At 44.5% G+C, this 21,954-nt stretch overlaps 1 protein-coding gene across 3 annotated transcripts in view; it reads right to left on the minus strand.

Moving 5' to 3' along the window:
- The window catches only part of tspan9a (tetraspanin 9a), a 167,477-nt gene that overhangs the window by 66,627 nt on the left and 78,896 nt on the right, over positions 1–21,954 (minus strand). For 2 of the 3 annotated variants that reach the window (XM_035156995.2, XM_035156994.2), the window contains one exon: positions 4,363–4,442. In XM_035156995.2, coding sequence (XP_035012886.1) covers positions 4,363–4,425 — 63 coding nt within the window. In that variant the 5' untranslated portion in view covers positions 4,426–4,442. Of the gene's footprint in view, positions 1–4,362; positions 5,546–21,954 lie in introns of those variants that run through there. The other variant, XM_035156993.2, reaches the window with a different exon arrangement.

Consider the following 21,954-nt stretch of genomic DNA (forward strand, 5'->3'; position numbering starts at 1 on the left):
CAAGAGCAGCTCCCGGAGAAGACGCTGTGCATTTGGTTAAATGAAAGTTGTATAAATGTTTTCTATAGATACGGATGATTCTAAAAGACGTATAAACTAGGATTGGTTGTATTGACCGGCTGAGGTGAACCCCTATAGGCCCTCGTATTGATTCAATCCATTGAACGCCCATATGCCATCATAGCCGGAGGTGTGGGATTGACATGGACAGACCGGCTCAGGTTGATGCTGCGTTTTTGCCACGTCAAACTCAAAGCCAATTCAAGAGCCAGCCTCTCATGGTGGATCGACTGAATTAAATGCACGTGACGACTCGGCATGCGCGGCTTGTTTCATCATCTCGCCGAGCGCGCTCAACCCTCATCTGTTCTCCCCGCGCCCCAAAACCTTGTTTCACCTGGCAGTGACTGATGGGGGTGGAGAAGAAAAGAAAAGTTTGTTATAATGCACATAGAGCCATAAATAATGACTGAACTTTCCATGTGCCGATCCGGAGAATGAGAAACAGGCAAATTGCTCTGGCACCTTTGATTGAAATCCCCCGGGGGGGAAAGGGACAGCCTGTGTGAAATGCTTTATGGTATTTCATTCAACCAGACACAGACGTTCACCTTTACACACACACACACACACACACACACACACACACACACACACACACACACACACACACACACACACACACACACACACACACACACACACACACACACACACACACACACCTCACAATTTCGGTGATTTAATCAATAGGAAAACTAATCTTCTGTTGCTTTGGACCAAATCGTTCATAAGTCCCGCAGCAATCCCCAACGTAAGCACAAGATTTCAGGAAAGTCTAAACACATTTAAGGTTTTCTCTCCTCCAACAAAAGAAGTGGCTTTGATTCCACAAGCCTTGTTTTACTTGTAGGACAAAACTGCTGAGATGACACTTTTCTTTTAAATAAGAATATCAAATGAGGCTTTTTGATATGGTGTGGTAATGGCAGAGCTGGGACGGCTACGGCACAACCTATCTATTACGGTGAAAAGCTTGTGTGTGGTGTTGCTTAGATTTATTTTTTTTTTACTTTTCCAAAGGTGCCCTGGTCTCACTGGACAAGATAAATACGAGCAGCGCTGGACAATAAATTGAATCTTGAAGGGAAGCGATGAACAGAGGAGGCTGCGAGTGGAGGATGCACTGCAGAGTAAGAGGCTGAAATCCCAGGAACACCAACACTGATATGCTCACAAGGCTGACACCGATGGGGCTTAACATCAATCACCCTATCAGGCCGGTTGAACAGTCCCTCGATGTTTGTGTGTGTGTGTGAGCACAACACAACAGATCCCCCTTCCCTATGAAACCACACACTTCCTAACACCGATCATAGCACAAAGGCAAATTTGCGTTGACGATTGTTGGCTTTAGCGCGGCACTGACCGAAGGAGCCGCGCTCTCAATCCTTAGCAGCGCCACCCAATACTGCTCTAATCTCCCCGAAACTCCCCCTGTGGCTCAGATTTTTCTAATCCCTTATAAGAAAGAGGAGCCAGATGGTCGTGAACAACTGCTGGGGGCGGCGAGGATGAGCGCATTTATGGAGATGCCTTGAGTGCCTGCCGCTGTTTACCTTGTGCCTCAAGTTACCACCGTAAGCCATGGGAAGCGCAGGGTGTGTGGGTGGTGAGTGTGCTAACCAAGGATGGCTGCTACGTGTGTGTATGTGTGTGTGTGAATGTGAGCAGTATGTTTGCAGTGACGGAAAGAAGAGACCCCTGCTGCACCTGGTGTTAGAGCAGCGCACCGTCCCCCTTCAGTCTGGGGATGAGATGTCAGACCTTCAGAGGCAAACCTCCCTACCAGCTGCGGTAACCTTGTGATTCCTGGAGCATCAGAGGCGAGCACTGCAATCCCAGGGGTGTCAAGATACAACATGCCTCTCAACCCTACCTATCTCTGTCTTGCTCAGACCCAGTGTCCCCGACCCCTGACAGAGGAGCGAGTCCTATATTCCCAGAGCCCTCACCTTCAAACTGCGCGCACTGCAGAGCCACAACCCAGCAGGCCTGGTCAAACAGATGCCAAAGAGCCTCGAGCTGTCACATTCTGATGGACTGAGACCCAGTGGCCACATGCTGCATCATAACCCACACATCAACCCGCTCTCTTCCCACGGGACCCTGATTAAACTGTTATTAATTTGATCTGGAGCTGGAAGGAAAACAAGAGAGTAAATGTGCAGGAAAAGGAGGGAATATGCATGGTGGGTGTTCATTAAGGGAACATTACCAGAGTAAAAATTTAATTATTGCACAGCAGGAAATGCGCCGCACTGGGGGGAAGTCCACAGCCACTTAGGGTCTCGACAAGCCCTCACTAAAGGGAGAGCCTCTCAGGGATTGTTGCATTACACGTCCGTGGAGGCCATGGGGCTTGACTCCACATGAAGCGGGGGGGCCACCAGCCTTGAAATCCAAAGCCTCTTTCCACCTCCTTATTAGTGGTGTGCAGCAGCCGGTTATTAGTGGCAGGGTTTTGCCACTGAAAAGGGTTAAACACAAATTGAGCCTGGAAAGAAACTGGGAAGTAAAAGCCTCGACGTAAATCCTCTGTGACTGACCCTCAAGAAGAAGAAGAAGCAGATAGTAATGACCTCGTGACCTCTTCTAAAGGTGGATCCTCAGAAGTGCACTGACACGGCTTCTGATCTATAAAATGAGCCAAGCCGGCTAGAACTGACACACATGTAAGTCGGATAATTAGAGATCATATATTTTGCGGACTGTTTGGCTTCTTGTGCTATAAAAAAAAAAGCCTATTTTTGAATTGATGCCTTCAATAAGGGAAATCGTGGATTTTTAAAAAACTGAAAAACCGTTTATCGATCATTTGGCCGACACAGCTAAACGCTTGGAAACTCCAACACTAATTCAAACAGTAGTGATGTCAAAGCTTGAGCGCTTAATTGAACTCTGCATTTACTGACTGAGTTCTAAAGCGCTGCTCACATCAAGGTAAGTCAGCGTCTGCTTTAATGGATCTAACATCATCTCGCATTTTCGGACCCTTTCATTCCCTTAAAATAAACACATGAAGGAGGAGGCACACAGAGGAGCCCCTGAGCCATTTCTGTGTCTTTGCCAATCACCCTGGCTGCTGCCTCTGTGGACTGAATAATGATATGAGGGTGACATGGAGATTTTGCCCTAAAACAGCAGAGACCCTTCCCTGTTGCTGGCACGGGGTCGGCCACTAGCAGGCCTGTCCGTTTTCAGACATGGAGGACAGACATCGAGATAGATCTCGCTTTGTGTGGTGCACGTGTACGTGTGTGCGTTTTAAACGCTGGCCAGTTCACAGCTGGGCTCCGGCTAATGCCCACTCCGTTGCCTCCCGTGTGCCCCAGTTAGCAGGGCTCACAACCCAGCGACATGGTGGGCCGTGGTTGGTGGAGACCCCAGTGATGGGATGTTTTTACGCTTCACGCTTCGCTGCATCCAACACAAAAGCCTTGGCCCAATAACCCATAAGCCCTTTAATCTGTTCTGTAAACATATCAAGGGATGCCCACTTTGAAAACAAATGCCCATGCACGGGCAACAATCAGAGGCTGCCACATGCTGGCCAGGTTTCTGTGAGGGAATGACATAGGGAACATTATCATTTTTATCTCTCATTAATGCGATTACCATCTTAATTACACCCTGAAAATACAAACATTTCAACCATCAAATCCAGATAATTACAAGAATGAGTGATTCTTGACGATTATTACAATTTTCAATATCGCAGTTCATATTTTACCCCGGAGACATTTTTCATACAAGAGTAAAGAATTCAATGAAGCCCACAAATCACATCAGCTCCCCCAGAACCACTGGCTCACCACCTCAGCTCGTATTGCCAATGACGTATTGTGTTGCTCATCAATGTAACTGCCCTGTAGAGGCTTATTCTATTTCACTTGCATACCAAGAGCTGCATTTCAACTTCGTGCTCACTGTAAATCACACAACCACGTGAATGTGTGACCCGAATGAACCCACTCCCTCCTCGCCGCCACAATCCGACCCCCTACCTGCCATCCCAAACAGTCACATACTAAAGGGGACCTGGTGCAGCGCCATCGACTCTGTCATGACATCCAGGAATAGCAACACGCACAGAGAGGAGCAGGCACAAACAGCCTGATGTAATAATTAGAAACGCAATATTGCACTGACAACCATCACTTTATCATAATGTTTCCTGATTAACATTTGAGAAAGTTGTCGCACGCTGAGCCTTCACATTGGTTATCATCACGTCGACTAAATGGACGCGAGCAAAGTGCGATGAGCAAAAAACATCAACAAAATAAATCAGCCACTTACCCAGAAGATGAGATTGAAGATGAACATCATATACTTCAAGCAGCAGAGGCAGCCTCTTGCCATGTTGCACTTCTTGAATTCTAGAAGGAACACAAAGGATAGATCCAGGTAAAAGACCACGTATTTGCTGCCTTTGGGTGTGCTCTGCTTGTTGTTGGACTTGTCCCCTGCGCTGGCATCAGCTGCCGCTCCAGCCTGTCCCTGCTGTGCGTTTTTGCGCGACCCCGTGGAGCCGTAGAAAGCACCGGCGGTGAACCCGCGGCCACCGAAGGGGCGGCCAGACGTGGAGGCTTGGGCAAAATCGGAGTCACGGCTATCTACTGAGGGGCTACGGTGAATGGCTGACTCCTCACTGCTGGACTTCTCCATGCTCTAGGGCTGCAGCTGCTGATGAAGGACTTCCTGACGCACAGTCTAACATAGTCTCTGAGATGACGAGGACGGAACAACTCGACCCTCCAAAGCTCCACCGCTTCACTCTCTCAGGGAAGCACCAGCACATCCACTTCACAGTGCACGGATGGATCAGAAACTGCAGCGCTCAGACACCTCTGCCAGGTTCAAGTGTCTCCTGCTTGCAGTCTTGAAGTGATCCTGCTGAAGTAGCTGTGCAGGGGGGTCCTGTGAGGAGCATTACCCTGCCCTGATGACAGGACTGCCTTTCCAGGAAGAAGTTACAGCTCTGCCTCTATCCCCTCATGTAATATCACTCTCCTCTTCTGCTGCCTACTGCTGCACCGGGCTGCTCCAGTGGGACTGAGACCCCGCTTGAGTCCCAGCTGCTCCACTTCCACGTTCTACTGCTGACCTGGTAACTTTTCTCCCCCTCCTCGCTCTCCTCTCCTCTTTCCACTGCTCTGCTCCTTCTCTGTCCTCCCTCTCTGATGCGCTCGCTCTTCCCTCGCTCTCTCTCGGAGTGTGCCTGTCTCCTCAAGTGTGCCGTTCTGCGCTCAGCAGCTCAGTCCTCCGCACTGCCTGTGCTCTGCTCTCCCAATAGCACTGCTCTGGCTGATGTGCTATTATCGGCGGACGCAACTAACGGGCATTCCCTCTCCCCCAACAAGAGTGCTGTCCTCCTCCCTCAACTCTCTCTCCCTCTCCTTCTCTCTCTCTCTCTTTCTACCCCTCCCCACTGCTGAACACACAGCCAATGCAGCAGCTGCAGCCAGGAACCGAGCTCCTCCTCTCCGCTCCCTGTGTCTTTAATAAGCCCATCACTGTGTTTGCTTTGACTATACATGTTCAGCAATTTCATCTCTGCTGTCGGGGGAATTGAGGGGGCCAGAGATGAGCAAAAATGGAAAAATGCAAACAAATAAACATAAGAAACATTTAAGTACTAAGGACGTGTGAAAGGTAGTTTGTAGATGAGGTATGGATTGTGTGTGGATTAGCAGGGTTTAGTGGGGGGTCCGTGTGTGTGTGAGGTTGAGTGAAACTGCCAGCAGGGTCTTCTATGTGAAGAGCGTTGGCCGTCATCCTGAGTGCAGGTGACGGCTCAGACATGGGTTATTATATTTGGTCCGTTTTTAATTGCATGGATTAATTTTATCGATCAAAGTTGCCATAGTGAACTGTTACAACAGGTGATTTGTGTGTCCCTATGTACACACATACAGTATGTAGAATAGACGTATAGATAGAATCGTGTAAGAGGATCCAGGCTTTGGAATTGTGGCACCATCTGAGGCACGGAAAGGGGATAGTGTCTGTAGGACACTGAACAATCTCCGATGCAAAGCCGTGGGTCAAACGCTGATTCACAAACACACACCGAGCTAACGTGCTATCACAAAGCGTTGCCTTTAAATCCGTCCGTCTCCCCAAATAGCGACACACACGTAACAGCAGAGAACAAAGGCTTAATGGTGCAGGATCCTCATAATATTGACTGCGAGGGTGGCAACTAAAATACATAAAAGAAGAAAGCTATGCCATACTCAAGCAATCTCTCCCTATCTCTGTGTGTGTGTATGTGTGTGTGTGTGCCTGAACTTAATTTTACTCCCACTTGAGCGTAACAATTGGAGTAACCGTATAATTGCTCTTATCGACTCTCGGAATAAACTTTTTCCTCCACTATTGTCTGGCTGAGACAGGGACACCACGAGGCTGCACATTGTTCTGCAGTGGTAATGGTCTTCTGTCTGCCGGTGATGGATCAGCTTCCAGACAGATGGAGGGAGAGATTCAACTGAATGGAAAATCCAGTAATACCCAATTGACATAGACAACCTAATCCAACCCTCTTGTGTCTCACCACTGCAGAGTAAAAATCAGCTCGCATTGTGCTCGGAGGTTTCAGCGCTCGGTCAAGGCTGAACCTGAGCAGCAGAATTCAAGGTGTGGTGGTAAATAAAAATATATATATATTTACACATAGTTCAGTGGAACAGTGCTGATTTTAATATTCCACATTTTAGGAAGTGGGAGAGGATTGATTCCCTCTCTATGGTAATTATAGCCAGCATTATGGTTGGCTGAGCGAAGCTTAGCAGGAAATAAGGGAAACAGCAAATCTCACGGAGTGTAACAAAATCCATGTACCAGCACTTCTAAAGCTCATTAATTAAAACAATAGACCTTGTGTAAACAGTGTTAAAAAGGTGTAATTTAATGGGGGTTATGTGCTGGAATATTTCATTTCATCTTTAAAAGGTAATATTCCAACACACAAGCTCCTAAAAACCTTAAGTTTTTGCCCTGTCGGTCAAACCAATGAGAAATGTGTTAATTATTGTGATTTATAGGATTTGGTGTGTGGAGTCTATTACATTTGGACAGTTAGCTGATGAAGCTAATGAGCTTTTGGCTGTAGCATTGCATTTACACACAGTAATCAGAGTGCAACTGGAAAAAAAAACCAAGATATTTATTGACACCATTCTCTATGTCTCTATGGGATATGAGGCAACAGTCAGAAGTTGGTCAGCTAAGATTAGCTTAGCATTAAGATAGAAGCAGTAAACCGCAAATCCAGCGACAAAATCCATGTCCCTGCACTTCCAAAGCTCACTTAATTAATACACTTTACTTGTTTAACAAACGGTGGTTTTATGGGGGTTATGAGCTGGAATCTTTTATCCCCAACCGGAGTCATTACCTAACGTCTATTTGCTCATATGAGGAAACCAGCGATGCCCGTTTTAGCCAAGAAATATTCAAAATCGACAAATGATCCACAGAAGTGAACTTGCTTGAGTTACTTGAGAAATGCGTTAATTCTCGAGCTTTGGGATAATTGCTATCCTAAGCTATTGGTAAGGGGATTTAAATTACATTTGGACAGTTAGCTGATTGCCCTTTTGTCCAGACCTTATGCCAAGGTAGGTTAACTTGCTGTTGTTTGTGGCCTTGCAATTATATATAGACATCAACGTGGTATTGATCTGCGAGAAAAAAAAGGTAATAAAGATTTCCCAAAATGTAAAAGTGCAGCAAAAAGAGATGCTGAGCAAACATCTTTGGGAAGTAGTTTTATCCTGTTATGTCATTAAACCTAGATGTTACCAACGATTTAATGTTTTGGGAATGAGGAGGAAAATCGAAAAGTTAAAATACATATTTCTCAACAACTGTCATAGGAAGTTCTGTCTGGAAGAAGAAAGTTACATATTTCTAGGAACTAATAAAAACGGGCCTGTTTTCCATCTCGAGCAAGCATTTTTACAAGGTTTACTTTGAAAAGCTTTCAATATCTGACGGATTGCGGCACACTGAGAATGTCACACACTGAAGGAGTCTTTGAACTGACACCTGTAACAGCTCATTTATAATAATAATAATAATGATGATGACTTTATGTGTGGAGCACTTATCCAACAAGGTTGCAAAGTGCTTCACAAAATACAGAATAAAAGTAAAAGCTATTCAATTCAATGAACTAATCTGTTATCAGTACAAAGCCTCTGACTCCACATGGTTTAGTCGTATTCATAATGACTGTGGCTGCCAAGTGTAGACAAGTCACATGATGGACATAACTGTTCTCCAGCTACAAGTGACAAGCGTTTTTGAACACAGGTGAAAAAGCTGCAAAGGCTGTCAGAGCCCAGGCGCTTCCCCCCCCCCGTGAGCTTTCAGGCCCTTAACTCCCAATTCAATACAATCTGTGTCAGCGCTGCTCTGTCTAGGAGTTACACACATTTACCAGAGCTCTGTGTGACTCTTAGTGTGCATGTTACTGATTCCTCCCGTCGCCCGAAGGACACATCTGAGCCAATTCCCTCCTGAGCCGCGCGGGCCCATCGCATCGACATCCACCCCGAGCAGAAGGGGCTCTCTGCCGCTGCCGCATTATAGTTCGAGGGGCTGAAGAAAGAGAAAAGAGAGACAAAGCGAGACTCGGGAGGAACGGGCGTCTGTCGGATGACACAGAGGAGTTAAGGCTTGGAAAGAAGATGAAAAGTATGCGGAGCAGCGGCGAAAAAACAGACCAGAGCAGAGGGCCGGGGCTGAGGGACGGAGAGAAACACGATTGTATTCAAACATTCTCTCTGATGTTGAGTAAATCTGGCAGCTACTTCAACATGTAAGACAGACAGTGCTGAGGAGATTAGAGTTCAGGAGCCAAGTCGGCCCCTCAGAGTTCTTCAGACGAAGATAAAGGGGAAACAAACACTTGACCGAGAAACTGTATCGAACTAATTCTGAAAGAAAATGGTCTAAAATTACACAGCTATAGACAATCAACTGATACTAGTCGTTGGTCCCAAACAAAGACTGCAAGTAAAACATAGATTGTATATAAAAATGGACGTAAACTCAGGAACTGGAAAGTGCAGTCAATGCGGAACCGCCCGAAACCTCGAATGACCAGCAGAGGGCGACTTTACCGGTTGTCTATGAGAAAATGACCCTCCTTCTCACTTGATTTATAGCATCAGTCTATATTTTCATACAGAGTTTATGAACCAAATCGCTAGTTTACGTTTAATCACCGATAAAGCTCGGCAATCATCGAGACATGGATGTGATTGACAGCTAGTACTGTCCAATGGGTGCCGGCCACAGGTGCAGGTGGGCGTGCAGTGTCGCAGAGATTTCAGTCAGGCTCCACCCCCCAGCTCCTCCAATATGGTTACTTCTGGTTTCAAAAAAACATCACAGTGTGTAAAAAAATAAAGGCTTTAAAAGTAAATTATTATAATTAAAAATGTGCTTTCTGGGGAACTAGTATTTGTAAGAACAGTATGTGGTCAGACTGAAAACAGCTGGGGGTTAAGTGAAATGTCTGTGCAGTGAAATCCTATATTAGAAAAATACTTATATGAATAACTTATAAATTAAGATATCCTCCTTTAGCATTAGTTTACCCATAAAATGTTATTGTTAAAATCCTAAATGGGTTGAAAAGGATTATGCTCCTTTGTTATGAAGGCAGTGGGGGAGGTGTTTTATAATTCATCAGGACGATATGACTATTTTTTTTATTTTACACACCATCAGTATCCTGTAGTGTTAGTCGTCACGTCTCTGCTGTTTGAGTTGTATCACACACCGGGGATACGGAAAAAACTGTTTCTTTTAAAAGAAAAACTATATCGACGGCACTTGACAAATAAACTTCATAACACGCTGGTTCCGTTTGTAATGAAGACGAGTACAATGTCGGAGGAAAGAGCTATGAAAAAAAATCTCACTTTATTTTCCAGAGCAGTGTATTAAGTGCTCAGGGTATCATTATTTCTGGCCTTGTGTAATTTTCCGCGCGTCCTCCCTACACATTAAAAAGAATCCGGTTTAGCAGCTTCACAGTGACCTAAATCCTTTTTTTAAGCTAATAAATGTACAGTGACTTGTGACTTTAATCTGAATTCATACCTCGTTTCATCACGCAACTTTATCTTTTTCTTTATTGGTTGGACTGAATCCCTGAATGCAAGCGAGAGGCTATAAAGTCCTGCGCAGGTGTTAATGAGCACATTACTCCCGTACCTGCCAACTCACACTGGTTTCCTCTTGCACTCTGTATTGATTTTAAACTTCTACTAATCACTATCAAAGCATTAAATGGCGTCGCTCCAAACTACATCATGGACTTAATAACATGTACTGTGCAGGGTTCACTCAGATCTGTGGATGGAGCCGTTTTCACCCGTGACCTCTGGAGGAACTTTCCAGAGTCCACAGATCGAGATCAGACAGCTGACATCTTCGGTGTCTTTTAAATCTCTTTTTCCCCCAGAAAGTTTTTATGAATGTTTGACGTGTGCTGTGTTTTAACTTCGAGCGTAACTTCATTTTATTTCCTCCTTTTTTTATGATCTTCATTTTGCTTTTCAAGCACCAATAAATCTCACTCAGGTTTAACTAATTTAACTGTGCAATATTCATTGTCTATCTTCAATGTGCAATTCTCTCAGTTTATATTCAGTTTTTATCGTATATACTATTTTCATTGTATGTTTACCTATTTTGACTTTATCCTTTGCTGCTGCAACATGACAAATAGTATGTATGTGTGTGTGTAGTGGGACAAATAGATGATGATGGGCTTCATTCACCAATATCTAAGTTTTTTTCTGAAATGTATTCTTAAGGGAGTTTTTAAGAAAACTCTACATCAGATTCATGAAGTGTTCTTAAACTTTCTTATGCTGACTAATGCCATGTTATTGTAAGTTCCTTATTAGCATTAGCATTGGCTAATAACTTAAACGTACATGAGACTGCAGAGCCACAGAAATCACAATGACTGAAAAGAAAATTGAACACGTCAAGAATGACTAAACGAAAATATGAAGATGGCGGCACAGTAGAAATATTTTGTGTCAGCAGTGGATATAAAATAACACAACGATACATGTGATGCGGTTTAACTTGCGGTGAAAGCTGTACTGGGAAAAGGTCGCCCAGTTGAGGGAGTAAAAAAAGAAAAGAAATAAGTTTGATCTCAAATCTAAATTCCAAAGAAATATTAATTTAATTTATCAAAAGTGGAAGAGAGAGAGGGAAAGGAAAAAGGGAAAGAAGGGCACATGCTTTACAGATTTATCTGAGCTGGTCCTCTTCTCTTAATTGCTGTATTTTAATTCGATTATTTCTTACCGTTAAGCACTGTTAAGCACTGTTGTGCAAAAGTTTATTGAATCATTTTTATGTTATTAATCACTCAATCCACCATAACAGCATTATAAACTTAGAGTCCAAACACACGTAGCTGCATGCCACCGTCTGGGGCCGGAGGCGGTTCCATCCAGAACCAAAGAAAACCGAGGGGCAGAGGATGAATAATGAAAAATAAACTCACTTATGTTATATAGTGCTTTGTATTATGAGCTGCAATCCTTTTTGATGAAGTGTGTCCTTGGTGCACTTCATCTGTGAGGCCTGGTAAAAGTGACAGAGCAGTTTGTTTGTATGAAAGCTGAGGTTGCTCATCTGTGTTGTTGATACCATAAGACTGTGCGTGCGTGTGTGTGTGTGTGTGTCTTCGTGAAGGCTTTGTTTTTCTACGTCATTCATTACCTCCGAAGATTTTTGCTCCTTCTAATCTATTGTCATTATCTTCTGACTAATTAGTCTATTAATCAAAGCTTAATTGAAAGATTCATCTCTCCTGAAATGAATCAATGCCGTCCTGCTCATCTATGAAACTCATTTCCCTCCAAAATGTCAGCGGATTAAAGACCCTGGTTGACTTCAGAACAGATTAGATTGTTGCAGAATGAGGGAGCACTCTGCCTTTATGTCTAAAGTTTGGATGTAAGGTCGATCAACTGTGTACCGGGACCAGATTGCAGAATTCTGTATGGTTTACTCATCGCTTAATATGATCTGGTTAAAATGTTTTTGGTGTTATGGTGGCTGATTATGTATTTGTGTCCTACTTGTCGTTTAATTCGATATATTAAAGTTCTTATTCAATCTACTTCTACACTCTTTTTCAAGTCGTGTACAAACTGGGCTTAGTTCCTCCAAATGTTTTCTTTTATTATTGTGCAGCAAACAACCAGAAGATCATTTTATGGCTTCACCACCCAGTCACTAACTGGTGTCGTGTGGAGGCTGAGTGACTCCTGTTTATCTTTACTTAGGTCTCTTGTTTACGCCCTTTTACTGGACCCACCCCCTCTTGAAATTCCTGTAGTCCAATCGTTACTACCGCTCTTAGAATTTGGACAAAAGAACCCATTGTTTTGGCCACTTACAGGTCAATCATTTTAATGTGGGATTCCACGAGAACACACGATGCGATCTTCCAAATGCAAACTGTTTGTCTCTCATCCCAGCAGCACATTTGTTTACCCACTGAAGAATCTCTCAACTGTGGAGTCGCTGATTATTAAAATCTTCAACTTTCAGGGGGCGTTTTATCTGTAAAAACAAACATTTGTAAAAACAGTAAAATCTGCTGTTTTCTTTATCTAGTGGAAAAGAAAATGACTAAAATATCACCTTGAGCTTTGCATTGACTTTATATCTGCTAAATTCAACATGCCCCTATCAACCCTTTTTCCAAACACACCAATTCTTAAAAACCCAGACTCTGTCCCTGATGACTGGACAACTCATATATATTTAAACACATTTCATACTACTCTTAATAATAATACATGAGCTGAGTAAAGAGCTGGATGAAGGAGGAGGTGAGAAGGCTTCTGCGTGAGTTTAATCCAGTTCAAGGCTCTGCATCAAATTCATCTTTTACAAGTTAGAATTTTTTACTCGGAGGTTGATGAGAAAGGCCGTCTGCCGAGGTCCTACCCGCTGTACGGAGAGATATTTCTGGAGTTACCTTCACAGCTTCACGTCCAAACGAGATGATTAACACTTTCATTTCTCATCATGCTCACAGAAGGACATTACTTTTTTTCAAGTAGCCTGCATCCTGTTTGTCATCATCACTCATGATGGAGAAAAAAAAGTCTACTTTGTCATCGTGGATCAGCCCCAGAAATTTGACTCTACCCGGCAGCTTTCACTTACGTAATTTTGACATGTTAGTGTGGTCAATTCCTTTGTAGCGTACACAGTATTTTGTTTGAATTCCCCTGATATTAGTTCCTTTGAAATCTCTGAATATATCTTGTTTTGTTTCGAATCAAGAGTCTTCGCTAGTTTCGCACTGATGCAGTGATTTTTCTGTCCAGTTCCCATGTCGTGTAAATTGCAAAACACTGATCTGATGGCCAATGGCTTTGTTGATCTAAACATAAGAGGTGGTCGGGCACATTTTCTGGTGAATTGCTACCTTGAGGCAGCAGCTGCACTTTTGACCAAAAAAAGAAAACCTGCTCTGAAAGTCTGTGACGTAGTATTTCACCGTTATTTTGAGGGCAAATTATCAAGATAGTAATATGCACTTAAATGGCTGCACAATGTGCGTACACTCCGCTTGTTACCCACACAGACGCTCTGCTTGTGCGGCTTCACTTTGCACATGAATAAATCTGCATCCTCTGCAAAGAAGTTTACTCTTATCACCTGGAAAATGAACCGCGAAAGAACCAGGCAATAAATTGGTGACGGCAATAAACAAAAGACACCAGTGATTGTTTGAGATCCAGTGTAACGTCATGCTCTTTAGACGATGAGCTTGGAGCCCATTGATATAAAACCTCTCAACCCTGTTTGCATTTTGGTTGGATGGGAGTGAGACGATAAAATACCATAATATGGAGAGACAAACTTTTATTTTGTGCACCTAATGTCCCCCCCAATAACAACAGCATCTTCCAAGAGGCCACCAGAAGGAAATACAAATGCAGGCCCACTAATTTTAGCTGAATTAATTAACAGAATCAAGTCTTTCATGGGGACTTTTTTTTTTATGTCTTTGATATCCTGCCACTGAATGTCTTTAATTTACTGACTGGAATTGAATCATGACAATCACAGCCCCAGTCACAAGGTGATCTCACACATGACAACATCCCCAAAATAAAACAGTGGCACCACATGTCAACTGAGGGAACTTTTAAGAAAATGTTTTCATGTTTTCAAAAAACCTGACAATAAACTAGCGTGTAACTGATCCCCTCTGTGACGGGGGTCACGTGAATCGAAAGCTCTCCATCATTCGTTGAAGTTATTTTGAAAAACCTGAAATCCAATCCGTCATTTTGACAGTTTAGAGCACTGATCCACTGTAACGTTAAATAATTCACATGCAACACCGTTAATAACCACATGAAGACCACCGTCTGAGTCACAGAGGGGGGTGAGGCTGCACCCCAGGCTTCCCCCAGGTGGAGCGAGAGTTTGCAGGATCAACAAATCCCACGTCCAAAAAGTCCTGATCACTTATCTGGAAGAAATGTTACCTGGCCTTAAAACTCTCAAGGCTTAAGTGAAGTCATCTGTTGGAAGCACAACGTAATGACAATCACCCCTGCAGCAATCTCCCTTGACGCGTCTCATTATGCTCAGACAAACACCCAGGTTCCAGGAAGAAGGTTTCTTAGGTTTCAGCTGCAGCATGTCAGCTGAGTTCAATTACATTTTTTTTTTTAATGAATGATTTGTTCATATTTTATCTGTAATTCTGTGAAATTTCATCATCCGTGCCTCTTCAGGCTCAATGGTCACAGTGTTTCGGTGCCTTCCGCTCTCCATCTGCTTCATGTGGTGACGATGTGAAAAGTGGCTGTTTTTTCCATTCCCTTATAAACGCATAGCCACAGAGTTGGTTATGTACAGTAAATGAAATTGTCATCAATTTCTTGAAACCAAATTCAATTAAATATGCTGTTTCTTTATCATCAAAAGTGACGGGTGATGATTTATATTGACGGACGTTTTACGATGCTGTCTGTCAAAATGACGGACAACCGTAAAGTCTAATGCGATCCCTGCTGTGTAATACAGTAATTCAATCATTAAAAGTGATTGCTGCTGGGTTTTTTTCTCTCATGCAACAAAGACAATGCCACATAATTACTAGACAATTTGTCTGAGCTCATATTACACAAGGAATTAGTGTTGCATACCTTTCCACCAGTCAATCTGAAACCGTACCAGCGCTGCAGACATATAGTGCATGACATGCGACAGCACATGACCGCGGTGTGAATGCACGATCAAGGCCGGAGCATAAGGAGAGGATTAGGACTACAAAGGGTTTCCTTCCACACAACATGTCGCTGCCAGTGGCCGTTACGAGCCTGTGACCGTTTGGCCCAGTCTGTTGCTGTGGTCGCAAACAGAGAACACGACCCGCCCAGTGTCGACTGGATACGTTGAGGAGCTCAAACAGCGAATGGAAAAAAACTACACGAGCAAGAGAGCAGGAAAACTTCTGATCTGAGATTACACAATGATGATATACTCACTAAATTATTTAAGATTTACCAAAAGTACACAATCAAGACATGAGAAACATTGCCACTGTTCGTTCATGTGCGGTTTGCAACAAAAGTCAGTGAGGGTGCCTGGACAGGGTATTCATTAATATACATGTTATCATGCTCCTCAGAAGATCCAACTGAAATAGCATGTGATGGCTCCAGATAATGTCACTGAGCCTGGAAAGGATCAAGTCCTGATCCTCAATGTCAAATTGTCTGAACACTGATAACATGTGGGAGAAGCTGGTATTCACTGACCATTTACAAAGCCAGACACTGTTCCATCAGACTTATTTAATTTGCTTACGCCAACTCGCTAAACCTGTTTTGCATTTGTTTATTTGTCGTCCCGAGGTGGAAAACCCCCTGACCCTCGCACCGGACTGACGCGACACACTGCTGACAGCCGGGGATCGATGTTTGTGGCTCTTGTCAGGATGTGAGAGGGGGGGAAAAACCTGCAGTTATGACATATCCATAAACCTGCAGGTGCACGCAGGGCGCCCACACACACCGACACACACACGCCAGCACTTAAATACACACACAGCGCCAAAGCCCCAGCAGCCAGTACCGCAGCCAAGCCCCAATCTAAACTTAATACCTGCAGGCACGTCCATCAGCGCTGTGGGAGATAAGGTGGGACACGAGAGACGGCAGGGTTTTTTTTTAAGTAAAGTAAGTATACTCCAGGTACAGGACAATGCATTAGCATTTAGATCAGAAAGTGTCTCTTGCCATTTGAAACGCGACGTCCTATCACAGCGCAAAGCCCAGTTCAATACAGGCCAATGCGGAGGGGGTCACATGCCTATGATGTCTGAAGCAGTATGATATATGAATCCCAGAATAGCCGCCGCAGATAAATCAGGAGCGACACAGTGCTCTGATAATGATGATCAAAGGAGCGGAATCGCTAAGTGCACCGGTGTCCTAAGCTCTATGTAATATTGAAGAGAACCGTGTGGAAAAAGATGGTGCGTCAGCGATATGAATCATATCCAGTGCACTGGGAATACGTGGAGGACGTCGCTGAAATCAGAAGCTTGCGTATCGATTCACTGGTTCGGATTTAATTAAACCTGACTACAGGGGGTATTGGAAGCGAAGGCTGAATTCATTCAGGGTTATCTTTGAGATAACACAGTCCAGATTTATTGTGCACTTATTGTATTGAATGATACATTTACATGAACTAATACAACACTCTGCCTTTTGTCGTTCAGTGTAAGTTACAGCCACTGACCTCGTGGGCCAAGAGTTAAAAAGGAAAGCAGGTGAAGGGTCTTTTACGTGCGGCAGGAAGTGAAAGAGAGACGGGATGAAGAGGATGCAGTTATCGCAGCGCGTCCGAGTCATATGGAAAAAATGGCAGACCACAAAGGAAGCAATGCCACACGCAGCTCAGGTTTCCATAACGGGTGGATGCTGCTGGCACAACATAAAAACTATTCAGGGCTGCGGAGGAACAAGAATATATGGTGGTCGGATGTGTCGCTGCTCTAAATGCCCTCAGCCCCGTGGGTGAGCCGTGTTCCTGTGGCGCCTCGTAAGCAATCCAACATGTATTTAAATCTCTTCCTCTGCTTCTGGGAAACAGGGTCATAGGGCATGATGGAGGGGGTAAAGACAAATATGTCCTCTGGGTACCACTCAAGGAGTAGACATGCACACTAATGGAGACAATCAGTCATGCAGCATGTGGTCTGAGCCTATGGATGTCCCAGTGCCTCCTTCATATGGAGGCAAGATATGAACTCTCTCAATGTGTTGTGAGAGGTAGTAGCTGTTGTCTGAGGCAAGACCCCCCCCCCCAACTGCTCAGATCAGTGTATGATCTACGTGTATCCAGTGGGATTAAAGGTTCAGTATCTACAGGGAGCAAGGTCAACATCACAGGTTTCATCTGCAGTCTCCACCCCTCAAGAGGCTGGGAAGAGGCTGGGAAACAGCTGGCGCTGCACACAGCACATGTCTAAATCATGTGAAGTGTGTCCAGCATGAGGTCCAGTCAATAGGCGGACGGGGTCTCTCTGAAGGAACGCTGAAGCAGATGCTGACGCAGCGATGAGAGGTCAGTTGGGGATCATCAATATTGGAGTTGGCTGTTGCTGAAATGCAAACAAAGGCGGAGCCGGCTGCACCGCTGTGCTGAGATGAAGATGGAGAAAGCTGGAGTTGGACAAAAAAAAAAAAAAGGAGGAGAGGAGGACAGATGCGAAATGACAGATGGAGCATGGACTGGCAAAATATCCGTCTCTCTGTTATCCGTACTCCTTTTTGGGCTCCTGGCTGCGGATTCAAAGGCGAGGATGGATTAAGAAAACAACAGAGCGCCTGAGGAGCTTTGCTATTGTGGGCAGGAAGTCAGACTGTTGTTTGTACCTCAGGGGTATTGATCACTGCGTGATCTTGAGCTGCTTTTGACATATACATCTCGTCATTAACATATATCATCATGCAACGATATTTGCACGCCCACATATGACAACAAGAAGAGACAGAGACAGAGAGAGACAGAGACAGAGAGAGAGAGAGAGAGAGAGAGAGAGAGAGAGAGGTGGGTGGGGAGAGAAATTTAAAGGGATAGTTCACCCAAAAATGAAAATGGACTCATTATCTACTCACCAGTGTGTCTATGGAGGTGGTGGCTGAAGTGTTTGAGTCCATAAAACACTTTTGGAGTTTTAGGGGTAAACAGTGTTGCAGCCAAATCCAATACAATTGAACTAAACGGTGACTCCTTCTTCAAACAGAGAAAAACTACAGAAAAATAACATAAAATGCCTCCATACTGCTCCTGTGGTGTCATCCAAGTGTCCGTAAGCCCCGACATTCAAACTCATCTCCAAACGGCGTCATTTACACCATGTTTTTAGTCCAAATGTCCTCTGCTGTCCTCCTCCGTAGCCCCATTCGCGTGTGGATCACAGCATCAATTGGATCAATTGTATTGGATTAGGCTGCAATGCTGTTTACCCCTGAAACTCCAAAAGTGCTTTGTGGACTCAGACACTTCACCCACCACCTCCATCTGCATAGCAGTGAGTAGATAATGAGTGAAAGGGAACTATCCCTTTTCAGCTGAAATTAATAAAAGAAAAGATCCAACCAAATATGGAGGATCCTTCAGCGAGGAGAAAACATGTCTCACAAGAGTTCAGCTCCAATCCGACCAGCTGGGCTGCACCGCCCCACAATATGGCAAGCCTGACTAACCCGTGTGTAAAATTCAGTGTGTGTGTGTGTGCCTGCGTGGGCGTGTGCATGTGTGTTTGAACTAGTGACATGGGGTCTGGCCCCTGGCACAGACACAGTCAATATGGCAGTGGTCATTCATGGGCAGCCGCCCTGTCACTGCCATCCGGAGAGAGCCGGGGCAACAGACCAGCAAAATGTCACGTCACCGAGGAGAGGAGGGATAAAGGGAGCAGACTGTGGCAAAAACGCCCTGGGTCCCTTCACTTTTACAGGAACTGCCCCGCCGCGGATTAATGCCCACCTCTAACGACGCATCTGCCACCGTGTTTGTCGGGCAATCTCCAGATATTAATCAACAACTGCTGATAAAGCAACAGATAAAAACCTGCACGCCACATAAAATCACAACACTTGTGTGTGTCGTGCCAATGTCTGCACCCCTCTCCCCCCCTCTCTATAAAAGATTCATTCTTGCAGCGGTCTAAGAGACAGAGCTCCTGTCTAAACAGACTACAATTTGATACAGCAAGGAGAGGAGGACAAAGTCAAGCTAATGGATGTTTTATGTGAACAACACAAAACAACATGCATAGCTTCTTCTTCTCCGTGGCTGGGGGAAAGAAAACAGCAGCTGTCTGCACAAAGCTGCATCAAAAAAAAATGTGTGTGGACCAAACCACAAGGAGTCTTTTTTACAACCTGCTAAATACTGAAGAGCTGCGTCTGATTGTCCTGAAGACATAAAGTTATGTGGAAAAACAATTTTTCCCATTTGCATGTTTCTGTTTGAGCACCTCTGGCAACACAATACATCATAAAACCAACTAAGATAGAAATGAACAATCCACACAGATACACAAAATAGACACACACACACACACACACACACCAATAATACATGCATACATACAGTAGTTATTTCCTATGAGATCACAAATGACGTTGTGGGTTCCAGATGCAGAAAATGCAATTTGCAGCCCTCCAGAAACAGGACGTGGACAGAATTAATAAAATCAATTTAATTTCAAAGTTTACCAAATAACAAAGTAATCCATTACAATGAATATTTGCAACCCCTTCGGAAGACATCTGTTACCCGGAGAGAGACGGCGTTTGCTTGGCGACCAAATAATGTTAATTAAAGTCTGAAGACAGCGAGTCTCTCCAGTGTCTGAGCTGAAATTGGCTCCGTCTACATTTCTGATTTCACCTACTTACACATTTCTTGCTGATGGCTCCCAATTCCGCACATTCCCCTTTGAGGACTGATGATTATAAATTAACTCAATATCCTCGCACCCCATGTCAAGCTTTTGGCAGCATGATAGCAAAGCAAAATTGCCTGTAGATGATTTAAATGAAAAATATTTTTTTTGTTTCACCACAAATCCCACAACATAATGAAGAAGGCAAAAGCAATTTACGAGGAGCATAAACGGATTGCAACATTATTCATTGTGCTCTTAGACGTGTAAAAATACGCAGTGTAAATTAATGCGTTTTCTCCGGGGAAGTGATTGAATATGAATTCTAACAAGATCAGCCATGACATGCCACAAAAAAACTTCACAGGCAAAGAGGCCACTGGGAAGGAAATGTGAGCCACTCTGCCACTCAGTCATAAATTTTGTATCACACTCAAGAGCGCAAGGTCTCCCTCAAAATGATTTGAGGCCAGAAAATAGCTTTCCTCTGACCCGTCACCCATGGCAATGGATTATAATATCTGCCTCTCTCCCGAGTGCTGAAATCATAATCTGCACACATCAAACAGTGACGTTACTTCGTGTAATGGGAGGTTTTGCATGGGAAACAGCTCGCCGAGGGCGACTGTTTATGCCATCGCAGGGAGGGAGGGAGGGGCGCGCAGATCATAGGACTGGATTTCATTCTGTTTTCTGAAGCAGGAGAAAAGTGGGCACATTCTCTGCACTCACTTTGTGAGAGAACACGCAGTTCCCCACCGCATACACGACCCCACACGCAGCATTATCACTTCTTCAAGACACCTTTAGCACAGCCAGAGCCGAGCTGCATATGATAATGAGCCCTCGCAGACGCGGCTGCAGGTAAAAAACAATATTCTGCAGCTGTTGCAGAGGAGGTGACAGTGGACCTCACATAGAGAATCCATCAGTCCCATAGCACAGCTCTACTGTTACTCCACACACACACACCAGACGCAGAGACACACACACACACACACACACAGCAGCAGGAACAGAGGAGACCTTTAACTGTATGTGCCCACATGAGAAACCAGATATGGACTAAGGCACAAGCTGTCTAGTTTCACTACATTTAATGCAGTATCCCTTGCCTCTCTCTCTCTCTCTCTCGCTCTCCAGTCGGTGCACACACAAGCGTATATTTTATGCAGTCATCTCTCTCGGCCACACACACACACACACACACACACACACACACACACACACACACACACACACACACACACACACACACACACACACACACACACACACACACACACACACACACACACACACCCCTGTCGTTTCCTATTCACATGCTGACCTTCAGCTGAGCAGGAAAACAGCCTGGGTAACTTTTTTTTTACTCTACTGATTCACATATAAATAATAAAATTCAACTTTGTCCTTCCAGGGACAAGAGCCAGTGTTTACTCCACAGTGCTACTAAGCTCATCGTCATGCAGACTAGTAGAAGACATTCATTCTGCATTTATGGCTCAATGGGAGAGTGCAGAGTGCAGAACGAGGGGGGGGGCTTTATCTTTAACTGTATCAGTGGCAGGTCGTAGTTATCATTTGTCTTTACATAACACAGCGTTGTCAGACTGCGACCTTCACGTTAACCTTTCAGAGTAAAAGACACACAGACAGAGTAATGCCGATGCGTCTGTGTGTCCGTCTCTGTTGCATGTGGTTTGATCTGCCTCGTCTGCACGCCGGCGTTAAAAATGTGGAACCGGGGACGAGCTGGGTGAGCCGTTCCTAATTCGGTTCGTCAGGAGTTTTATTTCTTGTTCAGGGTGTGCTCGGCTCCAGTCCGTCTCCGCTGTGGTATTCCTGCCACATCACAGGTGGAGGCGATGAGCAACTGCACGCCGCGTGGAATG

This window comes from Hippoglossus stenolepis, chromosome 5 (assembly GCF_022539355.2).
Source record: "Hippoglossus stenolepis isolate QCI-W04-F060 chromosome 5, HSTE1.2, whole genome shotgun sequence".
Taxonomy (NCBI): Eukaryota; Metazoa; Chordata; class Actinopteri; order Pleuronectiformes; family Pleuronectidae; genus Hippoglossus; species Hippoglossus stenolepis.